Consider the following 23,592-nt stretch of genomic DNA (forward strand, 5'->3'; position numbering starts at 1 on the left):
TGGCTTTTGCTGCCATTGCTTTTGGTGTTTTAGTCATGAAGTCCTTGCCCATGCCTATGTCCTGAATGGTATTGCCTAGGTTTTCTTCTAGGGTTTTTATGGTTTTTAGGTCTAACATTTAAGTCTTTAATCCATCTTGAATTAATTTTTGTATAAGGTGTAAGGAAGGGATCCAGTTTCGACTTTCTACATATGGCTAGCCAGTTTTCCTAGCACCACTTATTAAATAGGGAATCCTTTCCCCATTTCATATTTTTGTCAGGTTTGTCAAAGATCAGATGGTTGTAGATGTGTGGTGTTATTTCTGAGGCCTCTGTTCCATTCCATTGGTCTATATATCTGTTTTGGTACCAGTACCATGCTGTTTTGGTTATTTAACCAATATAAACATTTACATGCATTTGCAAAGGACAGAGAAAGAAATTCTGAAAGAGGAAGAAAAGTCTCTTCCTTTTGTCAGGGAGAATTAAGCCTCTTATTTTTAATTTGTATTATCCTCAAATTCTTCAGTTTCTATCCACCAATGCTTCAAAGATTTTAGGGCCTAATTTCATGTAGGGTTACTATTTTACTGTCACAAGAGAGTGCTTTGAGGTCTGGGAAGTTAGGACCACCTAGCTCCCTGCACTCTTACTCTCTGCAGCTGTCTAGATATATTTCTTAGGACAGACAGAGCCTGCTCACCTCTCCCATACATATTTCTTGACAGTAAAAACATAAATTAAACCCCTTTCCATAATAGTCTAATTGACCTCCTGATTTCTATATTCACTCCATCTATAACCCCTATCCCACCACATGCTCATGCTACCTGTAGGGGAGGGAAAAAATTTCCATCTCTCTTAGGTTTGAAGAAAACCAAAATATTTCACCCCAAAATGTGGCCACTTGGTATAACTAGTATTTTGAATTAAAGGCCTTTAAAGACCAGCAGAAGAAACTTTTCCCTATCCACCTAAAGACCAATCGACCCACCAGTAAGCACAGCTGTTCTTCCTTCCTCTCTACTGTAGAAAAGAAGACTGACGGGTGTAACCACACCTGAACAGACCCCATCACAAGAAAATATCTATCCTTCAGGCTCATTCATCTTCCAAATAGAACCATTTATCCATTAATTCACCATGGTCATTATTTATTGCCCTTCAAAAGAGTTACCTACATTCCCCGTCTCCCCACTCCCCTCCAAAAATGGCTGTGTAAGTGTCTGGGCCTTATTGGTATATTTGGGGAATCACTCTGTAATTCTGCCCTGCACATGTTAATAAATTTGTAGGCCATTTCTCCTATGAATCTGCCTTTCATCAGTTGATTTTTCAGCAAACCTTAAGAGGGCAAAGAAAAAGTCTCTTGATCCTACAGGTTTATTTTCTGGGGCCCATACATTAACTTGATAAAAGATAGACTAGGCCAGGCGCGGTGGCTCACGCCTGCAATTCCAGCACTTTGGGAGGCTGAGGCAGGTGGATCACGAGGTCAGGAGATTGAGACCATCCTGGCTAAGAAAGTGAAACTCCGTCTCTACTAAAAATACAAAAAATTAACTGGGTATGGTGGCACTCGCCTGTAGTCCCAGCTATTCAGGAGACTGAGGCAGGAGAATCGCTTGAACCTGGGAGGCAGAGGTTGCAGTGAGCCAAGATCGCGCCACTGTACTCCAGCCTGGGTGACAGAGCGAGACTCCTTGGAAAAAAAAAAAAAGAAGACAGACTAACAAATGAAAAAAAAATTTAATTATGTACATACACAGGGGAATTTACAAAGAAAAAAATGGCTGAAGGAGGCAGCCAGATGATTGAGATTTACACAGGTTGAATATCCCTCTTCCAAATATCTGAAATCCAAAATCTGAAAGTTTTTAAGCACTGACATGATGATCAAAAGAAATGCTCATTGGAGCATTTCATATTTCAGATTTTTGGTTTATGCATATGTTCCAAAATCTGAAAAAAACTCAAACTCCAAAACCCTTCTGTTCCAAAGTGTTTTGAATAAGGTATACTCAACCTGTATATCATCTTGGACTAAACAAAGGAAAAGGAGTTTTGGGCTTCTGGGTGGGAGAGGCAGGCTGTGGCAGGTTGACTAGGAAAAACATGGTAAACAAGGGTTTTTATGCATATTTAAGTCAACGCCTTCTCTATCGATGAAAGTTGTTAAGAGTCTTCCTCTTCCTAGTGTGGGAGAGGGAGACACATTTACAAAAGGAAATTTCCTTTATAAGGGAAAACTTCCCTTTTCGCTTATAAAGGAAAACTTGTGCCTTGCTTTTAGAACTTTTCTGGTGATTCTCAATGGCCTTTGGCTCAAAATAATCCATATGCCAAAGAGACAAGCCTGGAGATGGCATTTTCTGGTACCCTTCACACACTAGAACTCATCTTAAAGAGGTCCCTGTAACACCAAGATCTCAGATGAGAGTCCAGGAGAAACGCAATTTCCAACTACCTACCTGAGGACTTGGTTCACTGAAACAAGCGAGAGGGTTTGTGAGCCTCCCATTATCTATCACTGCTGAGTGGATCCTGCCAGGGCTGCCCTCCCTCTGAAAGGCCAATCTGCTGCTATAGACCGCTGAGCAGCCACTACACCCTGGAGGAGGTGAGCACAGCTCACCTGCAACCTGGGGAAACAGAAGTCATCCAGGGGCCTCTTAGGGAACTCCCAAGCCGTGTCCTCCAGTGTAAACTACACAAGCCACTGCAGCTGGGACTGCAGGCACCTCCACCTCAGGCCTACTACTCTTTCCTCCTCAGCAGCTGCACACAAACCTGTGATTTCCGTCCATCCTCCATGGACCACATTCTTCAAAGGAGAGAGAGTGACTCTGACTTGCAATGGATTTCAGTTCTATGCAACAGAGAAAACAATATGGTATCATCTGCACTATTGGAGAGAAAAGTTGACCGTAACCCCAGGAAACACCCTCAAGGTTCGGGAATCTGGACGGTACAGATGCCAGGCCCAGGGCTCCCCGCGAAGTAACCCTGTGCGCTTGCTCTTTTCTTCAGGTGAGAAAGAAGGTGAATTAGTTGAAACTTTATAAAGGGTTTCCGTTTATCTTAGCTCCCTGCAGTTCCACGAACTGGGGTCTTTCACTCCTCTCTAACCCTCGATCCCAGCTCCTTTAGTTTCACATTTTCCATCCAATGTCTACAAGTGTTTTTCAAACTATGATTGAAACTTGAGTTTAAATGGTTAATATTAATCGACATCCCCACACACTTACACGGTCAAGAAAATGAATTAGTTTTAGGGAGTACAAAAATGAAACTGTCTCAGATCCTGCCCTGCAGGGCTTTATAACCTCATAAGGGAGAAGTTACACACACATAACTGTGCTGAGGACAGAAGTGCCATCAGAGGAGCTCAGAGGTGGGAAATCTCCGACTTGATGCTTTTTATCCCCACCTGTTGTTAGGTGCCCCTTCCTCATTGCTAGTTTTCCCTCTGATTGGCATCAAGCTCCCACAGCTCCTCCCATCCAGTTTTACCTGATTGATAATGATTTTGGTCACTTGCAAGGGCATGGTCTACAGGCATAGGCATTCAATACAGTCATCTAAGAAAGAAGAGATATAGCTTACCTCAAATTAGAATCATTAGAATATGAACAGCATGGAATTTCCATAGAGGACCACATCCACTGTCCCTTGAACCTAGACTGTGTCTCTGACAAGAATCCTGCTACAAATCACACTCCAATGCCCAGGAAGAGTTCCTCACATAGTTCTCCAAGTGCCCCTTCTTTCATAGCTCCTGCTCTGAGACTCGGTGAGCAGGTTGGTTTTAAGTTCGGACGTACTCTATTAGGTCAGGGATTTTGATCACCCCTCCTCTCAGCTTTTATTCTCCATATTAGACTCCTTATCTTTGGAATCTGACCTTGAATGATAAAATAGTTGCCTCTGGGATTTATTTAGGAAATTTAGGAATTGTATCCGAAGCATGTTACACTGATTTAGGAGGAGTTTTGTGAGCTTGGATCAAGAGACTACATCTTGTGGAAGAAAGAAGAAAACAATAAAGCCTTTGTAATTCAAGAGACAGAGAAGAAGGAAGTAGCAGGAATGCTTTGAATGACGATCTCCTCTCTGTGTCTTTTCCAGACTCCTTAATCCTGCAGGTCCCATATTCTGTGTTTGAAGGTGACACGTTGGTTCTGAGATGCCACAGAAGGAGGAACGAGAAATTGACTGCTGTGAAATATACTTGGAATGGAAAAATTCTTCCCAATTTTAATAAAAGCTGGGATCTTCTTATCCCACATGCAAGTTCAAATAACAATGGCAATTATCAATGCTTTGGATATGGAGACAACAATGATGTATTTAGATCAAATTTCAAAATAATTAAAATTCAAGGTGAGTCTTTTAGTTCATATAGATTTGCTTAGTAATGTCAGGGGTGGGAAACTGAGAATGTAAGGAAGGAATTTATGGGTTACTATTGAAACTCTGGATAGATAAGAGGCACAAGTCCTCTAAGAGGCAGAGAAAGTGGGGTGATTGTACTTGAATAAACCTGTGGTAGAAAATTTTGATAGTGGGCTTGACAAGTTTGTCTTGCTGTGTGTCTGAAGTTTCCTGGGACTGAGCATCCAAACCTGTCTCTCCCAGAGTGCTAAATACTCTCATGCTCAGAACTTGATTTACCTCTTCTCTCTAGAACTATTTCCACATCCAGAGCTGAAAGCTACAGACTCTCAACCTACAGAGGGGAATTCTGTAAACCTGAGCTGTGAAACACAGCTTCCTCCAGAGCGGTCGGACACCCCACTTCATTTCATCTTCTTCAGAGATGACAGGGTCATCCTGTCAAACTGGAGCCGGTCCCGGGAACTCCAGCTCCCAGCCATCTGGAGAGAAAACTCAGGATCCTATTGGTGTGGTGCTGAAACAGTGATGGGGAACATCCACAAGCGCAGTCTCTCACTACAGATCCATGTGCAGCGTGAGTGTTGGAGAACCAGGCGTCTTCCCTGCCTCTCTGGGCCCCTCAGGCTCTGCAGGCATGGGGACTATGTGGCAGAGACCGGTTTTATTATCCCAACAGAGGAACTGGGCTTAGGCCAAGAAGTGAAGTACTATAATAAGCGAAATACATGACTTCTTTTCTCCTCCATTTTCCTAAAAACTCAGTCTTCCTTTGAAATTCTATGACTTCAGAATCACAGCTGACTCATGGAGTTACGTTTGAGAGCTATGGAAAACAAAGCAAAACAAGAAAATAAGGTGCCCTGCTAGGGAGTTGGCAGATTCTAGAACGGCTAGATCTTAAGGAAAACTATTTAGAAGATAAGCAACCATCAGTAGCAATGAACAATGTGAGTGCCTATGATGTGTACAGCAGAAGAGAAGGAGAGATACATAGGCCCAATAAACATCACTTAGGTACCAAATTATGACTTTTAAAAACAGATGTGGTCCAACCTACTGCCATGATGGCCACTATTGCTATTACCTCTCCCTCAAAACAACTCAGACCTCTAGCCAGGATGTCAGACAAAACCCAAATGCTTCTTCAGGGTTAGTCCTTTTTTCTTTCCTGGGACCTCATATATCAGGATGGAAAGCTTATCACATTTAGTGATATTTTCAGCCCTAAATTCGTAGTCTGTTGGTCACAATGTTAGTGCCTGCTGAAGAGTATATCTTGAAGTCACATAAAAAGTGACCCTGCCCAACACCCCAGCTACCCAGCCCTGCCCTCCTTCATAACTGGCCCTGACCTGTGGTCTCATTTTCACATAGGGATCCCTGTATCTGGGGTGGTCCTGGAGACCCAGCCCACAGGGGGCCAGGCGGTTGAAGGCGAGACGCTGGTCCTTGTCTGCTCCGTGGCTGAAGGCACAGGGTACACCACATTCTCCTGGCACCGAGAGGACACGCATGAGAGTCTGGGGAGGAAAACTCAGCGTTCCCCCAAAGCGGAGCTGGAGCTCCCTGTCATCAGAGAGAGCCATGCAGGGGGATACTACTGTACAGCAGACAACAGCTACGGCCCCGTCCAGAGCGCGCTGCTGAATATCACTGTGAGAGGTGAGTTTTCATCTCTATTGACCTTATTTATTATCAGCAAACTTCCTCAAATTAAGGGTGGGTAAGGTAATTAACATTACCCTGTGATTCTGCTTTTTCTGTTTCCATTTTGCCATGCTCCACTGTGATAAACAATTTCTTCCATTAGAATATTAATAACTCAATCAGGTCAGAGTAAGGTCCTGTAGTGAGGTAATGCTGGCTGGGAGCCATTTTGCTTTTTGGAGGTGATTTTTTTTTTTGTCTATGTTTGGACCCATTGTGTGTTAATCTCCAAAAGGAGCCTTCCCTCATTAGCAGTGTTTCTGGGTGGGGCACAGATCTGTCACCCTACACCTCTCCTTTCAGTAAATCATCCACACACATCAGACCAGCAGCCTCACAGAACCAAAAGCACGAGGCATTCCTTTCCTTCATTACTACAATAGAATCCTGAGGGATTCTCGGCAGCCAAATCGTATGTGGGTCAGGAAACTCACAAGAAGCATGGAGAGCAGATACAGAGCCCCCTTTTGTCCATTGAGGAGAGAAGCCTTACTTTGGGATCTCACAGGTTTAGCTCATATAGGTCTCTTCCTCCATCCCTAAGAAGCCACACTGGGCCAAGCTATGTTCTCACTCAGCTACCTTGGCACTAAGGAAATGGTCTTTACTGGGCTTCAGTTCCTCCTCAATCTCAGGTTTGGTTGCATCCCTGGCAGAAAAAAGAAAGAAAAAGAAAGAAAGAAAGAAAGAAAGAAAAAAAGAAAGAAAGAAAGAATAGAAAGAAGAAAGGAAAGAGGGAGGGAGGGAGGAGGGAGGGAGGGAGGGAGAGAGGAGGGAGAGGAGGTGATCGGGAGGAGAGGGGAGAGAGGAGACAGACAAGAAAGAACAGAAAAGAAAGAAAGAGAGAGAGAGAGAGAAAGGAAAGGAAGGAAGGAGGAAAGGAAGGAAGGAAGCCGAAGGAGGACAGGAAGAAAAAAGAAAGAAAAGAAGAAAGAAAGAAAGAAAAGAAGAAAAGAAAGAAAGAAAGAAAGAAAGAAAGAAAGAAGGTAGTCTTTTATTAAGTTACTGGAAAGCTAGATTTCCTTTTTTCCTATATAGTAAAACTCCTCAATTCACTCTCCTTACTTCCGTTATTTTTTCTTAAACCCATCACCACCAGGCTTGCCTCAATCTACCAAAATTACTAATGATCTCCATATTTCTAAGGCCAGTGGAAAACTGTTCCCATTTGATTTGACCTACCTCCAGCTTTTGATACAGTTGATCCCTCCCTCCTTCTTGAAACATTTTCCTGCTCAATTTCTGGGACATAACCTGTTAGTATTTTATCTATTCACCAGATACTTTTTGAAGTTTTCTTTCTGGATCCTTTTAATATTTCCAACTTCTAAATTTTGGAGACTGCTCTCCCAAAACAGCTGCACTGTTTATACAAAATCAGCTCTGCTGGTCAGAGCCATAAACCTGAACAGTTTAGTCAGAGGCTCCAGCAAGGGGATTGCTATGCTAATAGCCCAGATGCTGGCAAGTCTTGTGATCAAGCAGGCCCCACCAGGTTAAGAGACTGAGGTGTTTCCCCAGAACTAAGTACCACAGCAGTCTGCATCTCAGTCTAGGAATAACACTGGGTGTAATTCCCAGCAGAGAAGGACTGAGACTGAGCTAATGTCATTTCAATTTTTTTTTTTTTTTTTTAAGACGGGGTCTCTCTCCATTTTCCGGAGTGGAGTTCAGTGGCGTGATCTTGGCTCACTGCAACCTTGACCTTCTGGGTTCAAGTGATCCGCCCACCTCAGCCTCTTAAGTAGCTGGGACCACAGGCATGTGCCACCGTGGCCAGCTATATTTTTTAGTTTGTTTTTCATAGAGAAAGGTTCTCACTATGTTGCCCAGTCTGGTCTTGAATTCCAGGGCTCAATGGCATTTCAAGAATCAGATTACGGGAGAGAAAGAAGGGATTAGCAAAATTGCAAACTGCCAAGGGCTCCCTCTAAAGACTCCTGAATGCCCTGAAATCCAGAGTAACGCTGATGGTAGAGGGTGTTTCTTCTGCAGGAAGGCTCTTATTCTGAAAAGTTTGCCTCAGGAAGCTCAAAGATTATAATCTCTGAGGAGATAACAGTGAATTTGTTGGTAAGTATAAATCATTCCTCTTCCTTTTGGTGGTTAGGATCATTAGAATGGATCAGCTTCAGGATCCTGATCCAGGCAGTGAACTGGCCACTTCACATGTATCATTTCACTTTATTCTCATGACAGCTCTGGAAAGCAAGTGTCAACATCTGTTAAGGAAACAGATGATCTCAAAGATTAAATGGACGTCAAGGATCCAGTGATATTTGATGGAACAGGGATTCCCTCCTAAATATTTTTTAATCATGGACTTTGTGCAAAATCCCCTGTGCTTAAAAATAGGAGAATATATAACAAAGAGAGAAACTCTGCAGTAGCCTCATGCACTGGGCTAAGGTGGGCTGTCTCAGGCAACTTGAACTGCCATAACCAAATACCAGGGACTGGGGGGCTTAAACAACAGAAATCTATTTCCTCATAGTTCTGGAGGCTGGAAGTCTGGGATTAGTGCACTAATATAATGTGGATTGTTATGAGGGCTCTCTTTCCGGCTTACAGAAGGCTACCTGTTTGCTGTATCTTCACGTGGCAGAGAGAGAAAGCAGGACAACCTTTCTGGTGTTTCTTCTTAGAAGGGCACTAATCCTATCTTTGGGGCCCCACCCTCATGATTTCATCTAAAGCCAATTACCTTTCAAAGGCCCTATCTCCAAATACCATCACATTGAGGTTAGAGCTTCAGCGTATAAATCTGGGGGAGAAGAGTACAAATCAATCCATAGCATGGACTGAGGTTGTCTGGGGTAGGGCTGTATGGGAGCAGGCTTAACCTATGGAGGTGTTCTCTAAGCTAATCAGAGACCAGCCTGAAGTTCCTGAGAGTCTAGGTCATGGTGTCAGGTCCACAAAATAAGAACTAGTACTTCCCTAGACATAACACTTAAGTGTCAGGCACTGTTCAAAACACTTTACATGTAACTCATTTACAACAGTAAGTAGTTAAAAACTGAGGCAAAGGGAGATTAAATAATTTTCCCTGCTCACACAGTGAGTAAGTTGAGGAGCTGGGATTCTAACCCAACAACCTGGATTTAGAATCTGTGCCTTTCTAACTGAGACAAATTTCAATTGCTTTCCCCAAACTAGCCATTTCTTTTAGGAAATAGAGTTACCAGGAAGGTAGAGTAACTTGCTTTCTGCCCATTGAGTCTAGAATCCTAGACCTGGGCATGGCTGATTCTGATTTTGCACAGGCAGACGCCCCAGCAGGCGACAGGGCAAGATTCAACACAGGATGTAGTGGACAAGCCTCTCTGTCCTTAGATTTCTCTCCTGCTGTCCACCCTACTCTTTCAGCTGTTGTGGCTGGGAGGCTGGGCTGGCTGTCCACTGAATACTGTCTATCAGTGGAACCACTCATAGGTCAAAGTGCAGGTATGTTGGTATTGTCAGGGAGGGAAGGATAATATCAGAAATGTCACCAGCCACTCCTGGCCAATGGCTCCTCTCTGCCCAAAATCATAGATGAAAACAAATGGAAATCATGGTCAGTGTTGCTGTTGTTCTACTACCTGCATGTTCTCTGTCAATTCTGTGGTACCTGCGTCTGAGGTCTGAATTTAGTTTACCTGGGGACCAAGAATACGTATGGGAAAGTACCACCCCCCACTCTCCACTCTCTCTCCCTCTCTCATGCTGTTTGCTCTTTAGCTCATCACCACAGGGCATGGTATAAATTTATTTATTTGTTTATTGCTTGTCTCCCCTCCCTGGGTTATCAATTCAAGAGCAGGGACTTTAATGCCTTGTTCACTGTTGTATCTTCAAGGGTTAGGTCAGTGCCCGGCACAGGGTAGCCTCAGTAAATACTTGCTGTATAAATGAGTAAATTGAATGAAACCTCCTTTTCTGTGGATGAAAGGATAGGAGAATGGACCCCATGGAAATATCAAAATCCCCTAACAATGTATTGATTGTGTGTACTTTTACCATCCGTTTTTTTCTCTCCTGCCCTTCAGAACACACAGGCACAGGCTTCTATGAGGAAGGAGGCTGATGCCATTTCATCATGGTGTCCCAATGCAGAGCAATCTCAGAGTCACTGTTGGTTCAATTGGCGCCCTAATCACTGGTGCAATTTTCATTCTCTCTCATGCAGTTTGCTGTTCCTAAGTTAGGTGCTGCCGAGCCATGGTCCCACAGTATCTCTCCAGGTGTCTGGAGGCAATTCACAGGAAGCCAGGTTACCAGAATACAACATTAGGATTTCCCCTAAATTGTTAGTTTCTAAAATGATTCACTGAAGGTAGAGGGAGCTGTTTCCTCTTCCACTCAGGCAGACCCTGGCCCACCCAATGTGAGCTTTTCTGGCCAAAACCTGGCCCAAGATGTCTTTATGAGTCCTAGTCCTTTAGATTCTTCTCTCTTCTAGGGCTCAGTACCCAACTAAGCTGAGGAAAAGGCAATCCCAAGCCCTAAACCTCTCCACTGAGATTCACACAGGTCCTTTCCCCTTAGAGACCCCAGGCAACAGAGATGGCCTTGTCGCTGCGGGAGCCACTGGGGGGCTGCTCAGTGCTCTTCTCCTGGCCTTGGCCCTGCTGTTTCACTGCTGGCGCCGGAGGAAGTCAGGTTTGTGCTCTTTTCTTTGCCACAGTTCCTGCCCTGTCCCTTCCCCTGAACTCAGCGTGCAGCCAGCCTCAGTGGCCACCCGGCCACCACTCCCAAGTCTCCACTCCCAGCGTTCACACACACTCACGTCTGTCCCTTCCTTAAGGGGTAGTTTTGCAAATAGAGGCCATGAATGAGAGCTGCTCATATCTAGTCTGATTGGTTAAGTCTCAGGGAAGGGGAGGAAAAGTGAAATTTTTAATGTAAAGTTCCAAAAACTGTATCTGAACAGTTTACTTAGGCAGTTTCTTTGGTTCATACAGACTGGCCAGTTGGATACTTCAACCTAAATCCACCATAAATGGAGATTCAAAATGAACTAAAGTGCTCTGCAGAAATGACTGAGAATAAGAGCTGGCTAATTTTATCCTTCTGTCCCCCCAGGGGCTTTTCTGGGTCTGAGTTTGAGCCTGCCGTCTAGTGCTCCAGCAGCCCCTCTCTCCTCAGGTCAGCCTCCCCTGCCTCTTGGACATGGTCTGTCCCAGGCATTGTTTGCTGCATACTTCCAAAGGCTTCTTGCTTCAGCCCACCTCAGGCTGGCTTTAGATGCCAAGAAACCTGGTGTAGAAGACAGGAGCAGAACCTTTTTCAGCTCTAGAACAATTATCCACATCCTTCAACTCTGTCTCTTAATTCAATTCAACTTTCCAGATTCCTGACAGCACCTTCTATGTGTCCTGCATTGAGCTGGAGGTAGGGAGCTTTGGACCTCTGACCGATTCTCCTTAGTGAGCCTGAGTCAGAGCCCGGTGCTCCTCTGGGCATGGCCACAGATGTTCCTCGAAGTTCACCCACAGCTCACTACTCTCCAAGTGACACTTTGGTTATATGTAATGTTTCCTGAGGGATTTCAACACAGACTTGAGTCTTAATAAATTCTCAAACAATTGCATATTTAACTCAGGAGTATGCAGTCTTGGTCTGAACAAGTTATATGCTTTGTTCAATCTTTTTTTCACCTCATTTTCATGAAAACTCAGGACCAGGCAGGTGTTTGAATTGACTTTCTTGATGACATCCCTTAGATAGTTCCTGTTATGTGAAGTCATTGAGAAAGGGCTCCCTCTGCTGACAAAAATGCATCTTTGCTTTATTTTGCAGGAGTTGGTTTCTTGGGAGACGAAACCAGGTGAGACCTCAGCTTCTGCCAGTTCCTTTTTAGTTTCCCAAGTACACAATATGCAAAACTGTGGGGTTACGAAATTAGGTCAAGTTATTTCTCTTTGGCCCTGTAGCTAGATACTTCCATTTTCACACTCCTTGAATTGGTCAAAAATGAAGCTTCCTAGAATTTTGCTTGTCAGCTAATAGTTTGCAATACATACAAAATGATAGATTTCTTATTTGACCTTAACCTACTCCTCTAAATGGATAATACCAAAGGTTATAAATTTTCTGGATTGGCAAAGAATATTTCTTGTACTATAATTAAGTTAGACAATGTGTTACTATAACTATGCATACAATGACTAGAGTCTAGATTTTCTACAAATGTTCTAGGTTTCCAGGGAACTCTATGTTTCTAATAATCTTCTTTTTGCACCATACATGCATATATACTCATTAAATGTTATGTCCTTAACTTCCATTTGGAAAATACTGTCATCTTCCTCTTTCTATGTCAGTGTCTCAGTCATAGGTTACGAATAGGAGTATGGATTATGTCTAATTCCTTCTTGAATTGTACAGACATTACAATGTAAAGACATTTTATTTATTTATTTATTTTCACCCAGGTTGGAGTACAGTGGCACGATCTTAGCTCATGACAACCTCCGCCCCCCAGGTTCAAGTGAGTCTTGTGCCTCAGCTTCCCAAGTAGCTGGGATTGCAGGCGTGAGCCACCACATCTAGCTAAGTTTTGTATTTTTGGTAGAGACTGGGTTTCACCATGTTGGCTGGGCTGGTCTCAAACTCCTGGCCTCAAGTGATCCACCCACCTCAGCCTCCCAAAGTTCTGAGATTACAGGTGTGAGCCACTGAACCAGGCCAACAGTAAAGTAAAGATATTTAATCACTACTTCCTGATGATGAAGAAGCCAGTACGCATATATTTGAGACAGGATCTGGCTCTGTCACCCAGGCTGGAGTGCAATGGCATTATCTCAGTTTACTGCAATCTCAACCTGCCAGGCTCAAGCAATCCTCCCACCTCAGCCTCCCAAGTATCTAGGACTAAAGGCACATGCCACCATGCCTGGCCAACTTTATTTTATTCTGTGTAGAGACAAGGTCTCACTATGTTGCCCAGGCTGGAAAGCCAGTATTTTTTAACCAACCAAGAGTAATCATTCTAACTATGAGACGATGATTGTTACTATGAGATGTCAGAGACTCCCTAACCTTGTTTCCAGGCAGCCTGTCCATCCTACAGCCCCAGAATTTCTACCAAAAGAACAATCTCACTCTACATAGATGTATTGAAACTCTGATTAAACCATTCAGGCTTTCCTGTTCCCTGTTGGCTGCTGACTTTCTCCAAATCCTCTTTCTCTTCTGCCGCTCTCCCTGAGTATCTCACTCTCCTGCATGTTATAATGTGACAGGGATTATTATGTGTTTCTGTGTCTCACAGGCTCCCTCCCACTCCAGGCCCAGGAGACTCCTCCCATTCCATCTACCCTGCCCAGGTGGAGCTTCAGTCGCTGTATGTCGATGGTGAGGATTCCCCTCTAGGAAGCTGTTCCTGGCCTCAGCCATGGAAAGATAATGCGCTTTCAGCCATGGGAAATGCCTCTGAACTCCCTAAAGTGTCCCAAAACCAGATATTCCCAGATAATTGTTCCATTGTGTGTCCAAGAAGAGTGGAAATGATGCTTAGGAAGAGGTATCTGTAGCACTTTAATACTAACAAGAACAGCCTTGAAAATGTCTTTTCTTTCCAGTACACCCCAAAGAGGGAGATTTGATGTACTCTGAGATCCAGACTATTCGGCTGGCAGAAGAAGGGGAAGGTATGTCCCTGGGAAGAGATTCTGGCTGCAAACTATATTCATTCATTCAACAAACATTTACTGAGTACCTCCTATGTGCTAGGTACTATTGTAAGTATGGGAAGTCAACCAGTAAACAAGGCAGACAAAAATCCCTGCAATGGGGAGCTTAGATTCTAAGGAGGGAAAATAGGTACTGAAATAGACACAGTATACTTTTGCTGATGATCAGGATGGAAATTAAGCAGCCTTCTGATAGATATTGTGATCATTATAGTGTATGTACTAAGGTCTCCCTTAGGTCTGAATGAATAAATGTTTGTAAAATGTCTACTACACATATATATGCATGGCATTTTTAATTGAGTGCTAGAAAATGTGATTTTTGCAGTATTGTATTCCTCTAATTACTGTCAGATTTTAAATTTTATATTGGAGAAAGGTAAGTTATTTGGAATGAGTTGGATCCTTTTGAGGCTTGCTTTTAAGCTTTGTTAGGGTGAGTCTCAAGCAACCTTTAGAGTAGGGTTAATCTAGCCTGATAGTAAAGCAATGCATTCTACATCAGATGGTCCATTAATTACAAAATCTGCATCAGCTTCTGGGATTATTCTGCCTGTTCTTCTCCGGTGGTTCTTACCCTGGCCTAAGATACTTTCATCTTACAAATATGCCTATCAGTATTCAGCCAAAGACTTGAGGAGAGCCCTCTGCAGACTTCTGGAGCTTTCGATCTGTTTTCCTCCTGTCTCTTTGGTACTGTCCTACAAATTCTAGCTGCTTTAGTAAAACAGAACTGTTGGTCTCTGTCACTTCAAGTCAGCAAGGCTTCAAGTCAGAAGTCAGGCTCTGTCTGAACTCCCAAGTCCACGCACAGCTTAGTGGTAAACTGGTGCAATATCTGAAATGCACTGTTTTGTCCTTTTTTCTCATTGTTTAAAATGGGAAGACAAATCCAGTCCCTGTTAGTCCATTTTGGCCAGAATAAGCTGAATTGTTTCTTGAAGTTCTGCTTCACTTCTTTAATCCTATTCAGACCCCATTTTAAGACCCACTAATGAATTGAGATCTGTTAGCAGAAAAATATCACTGTAGGTAACTGCAACCTGTGGTCCACTTTGGCTTTCTGAGGTGGGAGCTCTATATCCCAGCATCAGGGAAATCACTTCAAAATCACTTCAGAAGTTCAAGAGGAATTTCTAAGATCTCCTTCACCAGGCTGGGGGCTATAAAATAGCGGTCTCCACCTGCTACTCCCACTTCAGAAAACCAAAGCAGAGACACATTGGACATAAACTGATCAATCTTTCTAAAGACATCTCTTCAACAAATCTTTTTATTTTTTTCCTCCCCACACTTCCTTGCTTTGGTTGATTAACCTGGGTTCTTATAGTCAAGGAAACAAACAATTCTCTCTATTTCTTGTATAAATCTCCCCATGGCACCTCACTTGGGAAGTTAGAATCTAGGAATTTCAGTTGTAACCTGATGCTGAAGGTGTTCTATGAAAATGAAGTATTACACATAAGACTCAGAGAAGGACTTTCTCAAGGTCACAAAGTCAGTAAAGGACAAAGCTAAGACTAAGTCTTCTGTCTTGCTGTATTTTCTGCATGCACAGCCTATTATTATATTTGACCAACAGATATCACCTGATCACTTGCTTTGCTTTCGCTTTGTTCCCTGAGCCACCTCCATTAATCAGGATCCCCTTTGAGTGGGAGCATTAGAAAGGCCACTACCTTTCTTGGGTGGATTGAGTACATCTTATCTTATAGCGCTCTCTTGATCATTTTGCTTCTCTTCATACTCTTTCCTTGACATATTTATGAAAACACCATTTAAGCCAAGTATTCTGTTGATGGACTAGTTACATTTCAGACACTTGAAGTATTAATGATTTATAGAACAGTTTCTTTAGCTGTTCCTCAAGGTTTACATGAAGCCCCTGAAATCATATGCAAAGTTTTGTGCATACGACCATTATTCTGGGGAGAGTACATAGCTTCCCTCATATTATGAAAAATATCTGCAATCCCTAAAGGTTTGGGGTAAGAATATGGTAACAATACAGTGAGAAACAGAGAGAAACCTCAAGTGCCCCAGAGTGTATCTTTTTTTCAGGCTCTCTCTCTCCATAAAATTGCTCTGCTGCTCTGATAATTCTACCTTTTACTCTGAGACTCTTAACTCCTAATATGCATGGTCCACCAAATCATATCTGCTAAACTTACCTCTCACTCTGGCTCCAACTCTAGGAAACCATGGCAATAAAAATCAAGAACTAGAACTTGTTAATGTAGGAGAGAGTTTTTCTCACAGGGCATACATATAGAGCACTGTAATGGGAACTTGTCAAACAATCAGGGGTGGTGAGATGACAGTATTGTAAGTTAAGAGAAGCAAGAACTAAAACTAAGAAAGAAAAAATAATCTCTCAATATCTGGTAGAGGAAGGATGTGAGGTTTCTTAGTGTGGTATTGATGGAGGACTTTACAGATCAACGGAGCTTGAAAAGAACTTGCAGAGGGCTGGGTTAAGAAATGGTAGAACAGAAAGTCAAATGTATTGTAAGACATGTTAGGGGAAGAGGTGGAGAAAACATGACAATCAATGGACAGGGCCCAGTGGCTCCCAGACTCTAGGGAATCAGCTAACAGACTGTGTTCTAAGTGCATCCTTATGCCCATAGTCCAGTGATTATCTTTCTCTCCACAGCTAATACCTCCAGGACACTTCTAGAGGATAAGGTGAGTTTCATTTCCCCACAGTTTTATCTCCACCATTACCTGCAGCCTCATACTCCCTCTTGGTTTCCACTTCTTTCTTCCATTCCAGGATGTCTCAGTTGTCTACTCTGAGGTGAAGACACAACACCCAGATAACTCAGCTGGAGAGATCAGCTCTAAGGATGAAGAAAGTCACGAGAATGAAAAGTTACGAGAATGAAAAGTTACGAGAATGTCCTACTCATGTGATCTGTACCTTATCCAAAGTCCCAGGCCCAGTGCAGTCCTTGTGGCTCCTGGAATGATCAACTCATTCCAGCTTTCCAATTCTCCTCATGCATATGCATTCACTCCCAGGAATACTCATTCATCTGCTCTGATGTTGGGATGGAATGGCGTGAAAGACTTCACTAAAATGACCAGGATCCACAGTTAAGACAAGACCCTGGATTATTTGCTGTAGGCCTGGCCTAATACATTCCCTAGGGTCTACATTAGAGAAGGGGGATAAAGAGAAAGAATGACTGTTTTTGAAAAACAGAAGCACAAATGTTGGTGAATTGGGATTTGCACAGAGATGGAAAAGACTGGGTGACCTGGATCTCTGCTATATACATCTACAACAATTCTCTCACTGGAGACTCACTTGCATCAGTTTGTTTAACTGTGAGTGGCTGCATGGGTACTGCACAAACACTTCACTTCTGCCCACACAGCTTACACTGTCAGGATTCCGTTGCAGATAAAAGAACCCACCTGAAATGGTTTACAGACAGAGGAATTTAAAAGAGGACATCAGAAGAGCTGGAGATGCAAGCTCTAGGCTGTGCTTCCAAAAGCAAATGATAATTATGTTAATGTCATTAGGGACAAAGATTTGCAACATTAGAGAAAAGAGACACAAATATATAATTAAAAACTTAAGTAACAATTCTCCAAACCTAAATTTGAATTTAAAATATTAGTATAAACTCATAATAAAATCTGCCTTTAAAAATAGATAAATATTTCCTACATCTGTTCACTGAAAAGGCCTAGAAATTAATTACCAACCCGTAAGCAATAAGCACTCCTTACAGATTCTCTAAATACCATTCCCTACTCAAAGGAAATAAGGTTGCTTTTCTTGTAGGAACTGTGTCTTTGAGTTACTACTTCGTTAATGTGAGGATAACTCTTGCAATAAATGAAGAAGGAATAAAAGAAATAGGAAGCCACAATTTTGTATGGATGTTTCATGATATACCTGCTGGTTAAATAATTGACAAAAACCAGCAGCCAAATCTTATAGGTCTCCTGATGGAAGTGTACAATACCACCTACAAAGTATCCATGCCCCAAATGTTAAAACTGAATCCAGTCAAGTCTTTCTAACTAAATACTTGTTTTATAGAAAACGCATGGAAAAAAGGAACTTGTTTAAATAATATTATGGGATTGCAACCAGTAAAACACAAACTGAGAAAAAGTGCTATTGGGCAAATGACCTGGCTTCTTTAACAAATAAATGGCAAAAAAAAAAAAAAAAAAAAAAAAAAAAAAGAAAGAAAAGAAAAGAAAGAAATGAAATAAAAAGAAGAGGAGAGAGAGGAAGAAAGGGAGAGAGAAGAAAAGTAAAATGAAGAAAAGTAATTAGAATATTTCCAACATAAAGGAAAGACAAATATTTAAGGTGATAGATACCCCAATTACACTGATTTGATCTTTACAAATTATATGAATGGATCAATTTGTCACATGTATCACCCCAAAAAAGAGAAAAGTGAAAGAGAAGACATATCAATTAAATGAGACTTGAGACATATCAACCAAAAGGAATGCATGGGTCTTGTTTGGATCCTGACTCAAATTAAGAAAAAAAAATTACCCATGAGATACTAAGAAAAATGTGTACACTACTATTAAGAAATTGTTGTGTCTTTTGTATATAAATGATAGTTTATTGTAGTGATGTTTTTATAAAAGCAAAAGGATATTCACTTTTATAGCTTATACTGAAGTGTTAGATTAAAGCTTATTAATGTAGATTCAATGTACATGAAATTAGTAGATGAAATTATGTGATTTGGTTTCAAATAACCCTATGAAGTGAGGGTGGGTAGGAAGTGGGTAGGTATAGATGTAGCAGGATCAGTCATATGTGCACCATTTCTGAAGCTGGGTGATGGGTAAGAAGAGGAGGTTTATGCTACTCTTTACTTTTGCATGTTTTAATTTTCCATAATAAAGAGTTAAAATATCTACACCCAGAAGACCGCCTCGTTATACCACCCCGTTATTCTACTCTTGTGTGAGGTGCCACTCACTTCTGTTATAGTGGTAGCTTCGTGTCTCCCTTCTTTTTCCCTTTCATCCCCACAGCCCATTCTCAGCACTGTGGTCACTGTGCTCAAAACCCTGCAGTGCCTCCCCATCTCGCTTACAGTGAAAGCCAGAGGCCCTAAATACCCACAAGGCTACACCTGATTGTCCCCATTGCTGCCAGTCTCCTGCCATTCTTCCCCTTAGCACTTCACTGAGGAAGTGCTGCCTTCTGTACCGCTTCTTGCACACACCAGGTAAATGTTTGTTGGAGGCCTTTGCATGGGCTGCTCTCTGCTTAGAATGCTCTTCCTCCCTGATATCCACCAAGGCTTTGAGGTCTGCCCTGGTGACTCAAGGCTTTGAGTCACATGTAAATTTGGAAACTACTTCTCCCCCATCTTCAGCACCTCCAATCTCCCTTATCCTGATTTGCTTTTTTTGCATAGCACTTATCACTTTCAAACATACTTTGAAACAAACGTTGCTGATTTACTACACTTACTGCATATCATCTCTCTAAAAACTAGATTTCTTAAGGGCAACAAACCTTGTTCTCTTTGTTCATTGGTATACCCCAAGTACCTAGAACTCTGCCTGGTCCATAGTAGGTGTTTAATCGATATTTTTGAATGAATGAATCATCTATTTCAGTGAGGAAAATCATTGCCTTCTCCATGATGGAAAGGATCCATTGCAAATAATCCACAACCACAGAGCACACGGGCCCCTGAGGATCTGACTCTCCATCAGAGGCTCAGATTTGGCCTCTATGTCTGTCAGTTGGGCACTTAGCAGTGGTCAGAGAGACCTGGGTGAGTACAAGCTTATGTTACTGAATCATTCCATAAACTCTGCACCTTCCAGCAAGGCTGCTTCATGAATGAGCCCTTTGAGCAATCGCTGGAGTAACTGGAGAAAGAGGCTGCCTGACATTCAGCCAGAGCACATGACCACAGCCTCCTGATTACTGAGGTCTTCCTCAGTAAGGCCTTGGATGAGTATTCTCATAAGGCACAAATATTCTCGTACTCTGGATCCATTGGAAGAGGTCCAACAATATGATTCTTCCCTAATCTTGCAGTTTTATTCTTTCCAAATCCTGATCGTACAGCTCCAAACACTAGCCACTGCTCATGAATCAGAGTAGAGCCTCACCTCTGGACATCTCATCTTCCAGGTAAAGTGGACCACTGGGAATACCCACCTTTGTCACAATCCTCCAGGGATTCCCAAATGTGGTTGTGGTGCTGCAGTTGCCACCCTCAGCTGACATGAGGGTGTATTTAAACTAGGATAGACTGTTTATTCCTCCTCTGTCAGGTGGTCATAGGGAACTCACCACCAGGTTATAGTTGCTGGTTGAGAGAGAGAAGTAAAAAAGCAGCAGAATATGAGCTATTCACTGTTTATTCAACTTACCATTGCTTTCAGACCATTCTGGAGTGAGACCTCCTGTAAATCACTTCCACTTAATGATGGAATAATCCTCAATATATTGTGAATTTTTGCTTAGTGGATCAGACAGCTTCCAGTTCATGGGGAACAGCTCAGATCTCTGATGGGCCACGTTCAAGTGTTCAGTGAAAAAGAAAAGTTACTTGAAGAGAACATAGTTTTGCTCCAAAATTTTATGGTTCTCAACTGTGATTCTCCTGTAGAGCCTCGCTGTAGCCCTTACACAACATCCTGACCAGCCATAACAGTTTTGGGCTCTTTGGATACGCTGGATCCTAAAAGCCAAGGTCCATGCTGCTTGCACTGTAACCTAGACAAGCTAAATACCCCTTGCTTGATCAGGGGCCCACTCAAAGATGATAGGTTTGTGAGTTATCCAGTTATTGAGTCAGAATAGGCAACCAAATGTGACGTCTGTTGCTTCCAAGATCCAGAGACCTATCAAATGTTGGGCTTCTTCCTTAAAAGAATAGAAGCAACAATTTAATTTACTATCCCAACATGTTGCAGACACCTAATTACACAATAAATCCCCATAAAGGAAGAATTAGATTTAATAGAATTTCTTTAACTATTAATTTTAACAACAGAAATCTGTATATTTTGCTGAGAATAGCAAACCAAGGATAGAGGAATATAATTCTGTTTGAGACTAAATGAATTGATACAGATACACTTGGAAGAGACTCTCAATGCAATGGACTAGATCAGCAGCTGGGAGTGATTCTAATTAGTTCTCTCTTGGTGGATCAAAATCTGTAGGCAACAATGGCCTTGGAAAAATAAAGTGAGATAATAACAGGTCCTTGGTATAATGTAAGGGGAAAAATTCAAAGATGTATAGAGATGGGATTGTTGTGGTGGATTTATCACACATGTTCCATTCACGTGTGCCCTATATCTCTTAAAAGGGTATTTCCACAGAGCACTGAAAAATACATTAGTGATAAAAGTACCAGCACCTTTGAAAAGTATAATAGAAATAGGTCAAGGGCAAAGGTGAAGACATTGTCTCACAAGTAGGCTCCTTGATTATGATGGAGTCTCAGAGTAGCAGAGACAAAAGAAGGCATGGCTACAATAATGAGAAAATGATAATGACAATACTATGACTGACAAGAACTTTGGATCATAGGAACAAAATAGGTGAGCAGGCCATATGTATACAAATGACAGTAAACTAGAAGCCTGCTTAGAATCATCGAAGAGAATCATAGTCACCACATTTTCCTGCCAGTTGCTCTACCAGTCAGGGTTCAGTGGCAGACAATAGAGGCCACGCTAACTGATTGATGAAGAAAGGAATTTGTTTAGGGTATTAGTGGAAAGACTAGAGAGTAAGGCTCTAGGCTGGGCCTCTAGGAACAACTTCCAGAAGCAAACTGCCAAACTGGCCTGACAAGAGGGCAGCCACTGTCACCACAGCTGACTCAAGATCCGTGGGGCCTCTGCTGCTACTGCAAAAGTTTTGAAGTCAAAAAGCTGCCTAACTGCCACTCGGTACTACAAGATTAGACGACCAAAGGCCATAGTTCAGAAAAAGCAAAATATCCACTTGCATCACTCAGCTTCCAGAATAGCCTCACAGGTATGATTTAACTAGACTCAAGCTCACTTCTGAGTCTTACAGGTGGTCTGTTTAGTGGAAAAGAGGCTATATGCAAAGACCCTGGCTTTACCCTTCTATTTCCTATTGAACAAGAAGTCACAAGAAGTCACTCTAGAAGGAGCTTAAATTGCTATTGAAACAGTTACTCTTCAGTATTTACCAACATGTTTCTTTTAGAATGGTGTGTGTGTGTGTGTGTATTCTTTTAGTGTAATTAGTAAAAGTTGCAGACAGAGGGAGTGTATCAAAACAGAATACAGATTTTTTAATTCAAGAGATTTTAGTTCAAGTCCATAATGTCCCACTTATTAGTATAAGCCCTTAGACAAGTCACTTACATTTTCTGGGTTTTATTTCCTTCTGTGCAAAATGAAGATAACACCTACCTTGTACAGGTGCCGTGAGCACATTTCTTCTTCCAAGCTTTTGCACTTGCTATTCTCTCTGACTGTAATGCTCTTCCCCTGGCAACCACTGTCTGTGACCTCACAACCTTCAGTGCCTGTTCAAATGCTATCTTTTTAAGGAAATCTTCTGTTGCCACATGTTTAGAATAGCAACATGCCCCAGCCTTTATCAACTTCTTTCATCCTACTCTACCTCATGTTTCTCCAATGCCACTTTTCACCATCAAATATTCTAAAATATTCTCATTTATTTATCTGATTGTTTCACCTATTGTTTATGCTTTATGAAGACAGAGACTTTTATCTGTTTTGTTCACTAATGCATGCCCACTGCATCCTATAGAAACCAATATATGGTAAGTGCTGAAGTAACATTTGTGAATTATGAGGATTATATAAAGCAATGAGTGTAAGTGCCTGATAATGTGTCTTTCTCGTATAAGCACCCAATACATGTTAATCATTAGTATTGGTATTTACTACAGATATGTTTCTAGGTCAACAAACATTTATTGAAGACTTAGTATACCAAATACAAACTTTGATCAGGAAAAGGTGTCTCCTTTGACCAACATACAGGTTAGGGGGAAAAGAGTCTCTCTTTGTGAAATTTCCCCAGTAACGTACTGGAAGAGATAGATGCATAAAAAGATAATTTCCATATTATACGAACGTAACATTAGAACTAATAGGCACTAAGTCAATGTGTTAGGGAAGATAATACTAGCAGTTTTAACAGATGATCCTAGAAATCTTAGGAACTCTCTAAAACAAAACACCCCATCACTTGCTCCCAGGATGAAGGGCAAGGCTCTGCTCCACATGATCATTCAGGATCCTAGGCTCCTTACATCTCATGGTACCACCATCTTCAGGGCTTCCAAATTCTCTGCAAAAGTAGGGAGTATGTGGCAGATCATCCAGAAGACTCTAGAGGTCATTCCTGAAAGTGGCATGCATTCATCCTTTCCACATTTCATCTGCCAGAATTCAATCACAGCTCCTTGCTTATCTCAAGGGGTAGGAAAAATAGTCTAGCTATTGCCCAAGAAGCAGAGGATACAGATCTGCTTATCATCCTGGAAAGTAACTGCCATACTCCCATACTCAGCAAAGGGAAACGTTCAGGGAAATTTTACTGGAGGATATAGCACACAGACATTAAGACAGTAACATGTGAAGTCATGAAAAGCTGAGTTGAAATTCAGGTAAGAATTAGTAGGCTTAGTTAAATCACTCAAACTCACCAACCCGTTTTAATCTCTAAATAATGGGAATAACAGTAAAATATAATAAAATTGAACCTATAAACTTATTGTGAGGATTACGTGTGAAATCCTTTTTTTTTTTTTTTTTTTTTTTTTTTTTTTTTTTTTTTTTTTTTT

At 41.9% G+C, this 23,592-nt stretch overlaps 1 protein-coding gene and 1 long non-coding RNA gene across 6 annotated transcripts in view; one reads left to right on the forward strand and one right to left on the reverse strand.

Annotated features, from left to right (window-relative positions):
• The window catches only part of FCRL4 (Fc receptor like 4), a 40,173-nt gene extending 22,744 nt beyond the window's left edge, over positions 1-17,429 (forward strand). For 3 of the 5 annotated variants that reach the window (XM_017860068.1, XM_017860067.1, XM_017860069.1), the window contains 10 exons: positions 2,757-3,011; positions 4,110-4,364; positions 4,669-4,953; positions 5,754-6,041; positions 10,617-10,730; positions 11,871-11,898; positions 13,345-13,427; positions 13,655-13,723; positions 16,422-16,453; positions 16,542-17,429. In XM_017860068.1, coding sequence (XP_017715557.1) covers positions 2,757-3,011; positions 4,110-4,364; positions 4,669-4,953; positions 5,754-6,041; positions 10,617-10,730; positions 11,871-11,898; positions 13,345-13,427; positions 13,655-13,723; positions 16,422-16,453; positions 16,542-16,652 — 1,520 coding nt within the window. In that variant the 3' untranslated portion in view covers positions 16,653-17,429. The remainder of the gene's footprint in view (positions 1-2,756; positions 3,012-4,109; positions 4,365-4,668; positions 4,954-5,753; positions 6,042-10,616; positions 10,731-11,870; positions 11,899-13,344; positions 13,428-13,654; positions 13,724-16,421; positions 16,454-16,541) is intronic. The other 2 variants (XR_001882956.1, XM_017860070.1) reach the window with 2 other exon arrangements.
• On the reverse strand, positions 4,972-22,265 carry LOC108520645 (uncharacterized). The gene is made up of 4 exons (XR_001882957.1): positions 22,187-22,265; positions 20,156-20,651; positions 16,493-16,608; positions 4,972-5,202 (listed from the first exon to the last, which is right to left on the reverse strand). It is a non-coding gene; the product is annotated as an uncharacterized LOC108520645 (long non-coding RNA).
• Positions 22,266-23,592: the final 1,327 nt, after the last annotated feature.

This window comes from Rhinopithecus bieti, unplaced genomic scaffold (genome assembly GCF_001698545.2).
Source record: "Rhinopithecus bieti isolate Rb0 unplaced genomic scaffold, ASM169854v2 scaffold_53775, whole genome shotgun sequence".
Classification (NCBI taxonomy): Eukaryota; Metazoa; Chordata; class Mammalia; order Primates; family Cercopithecidae; genus Rhinopithecus; species Rhinopithecus bieti.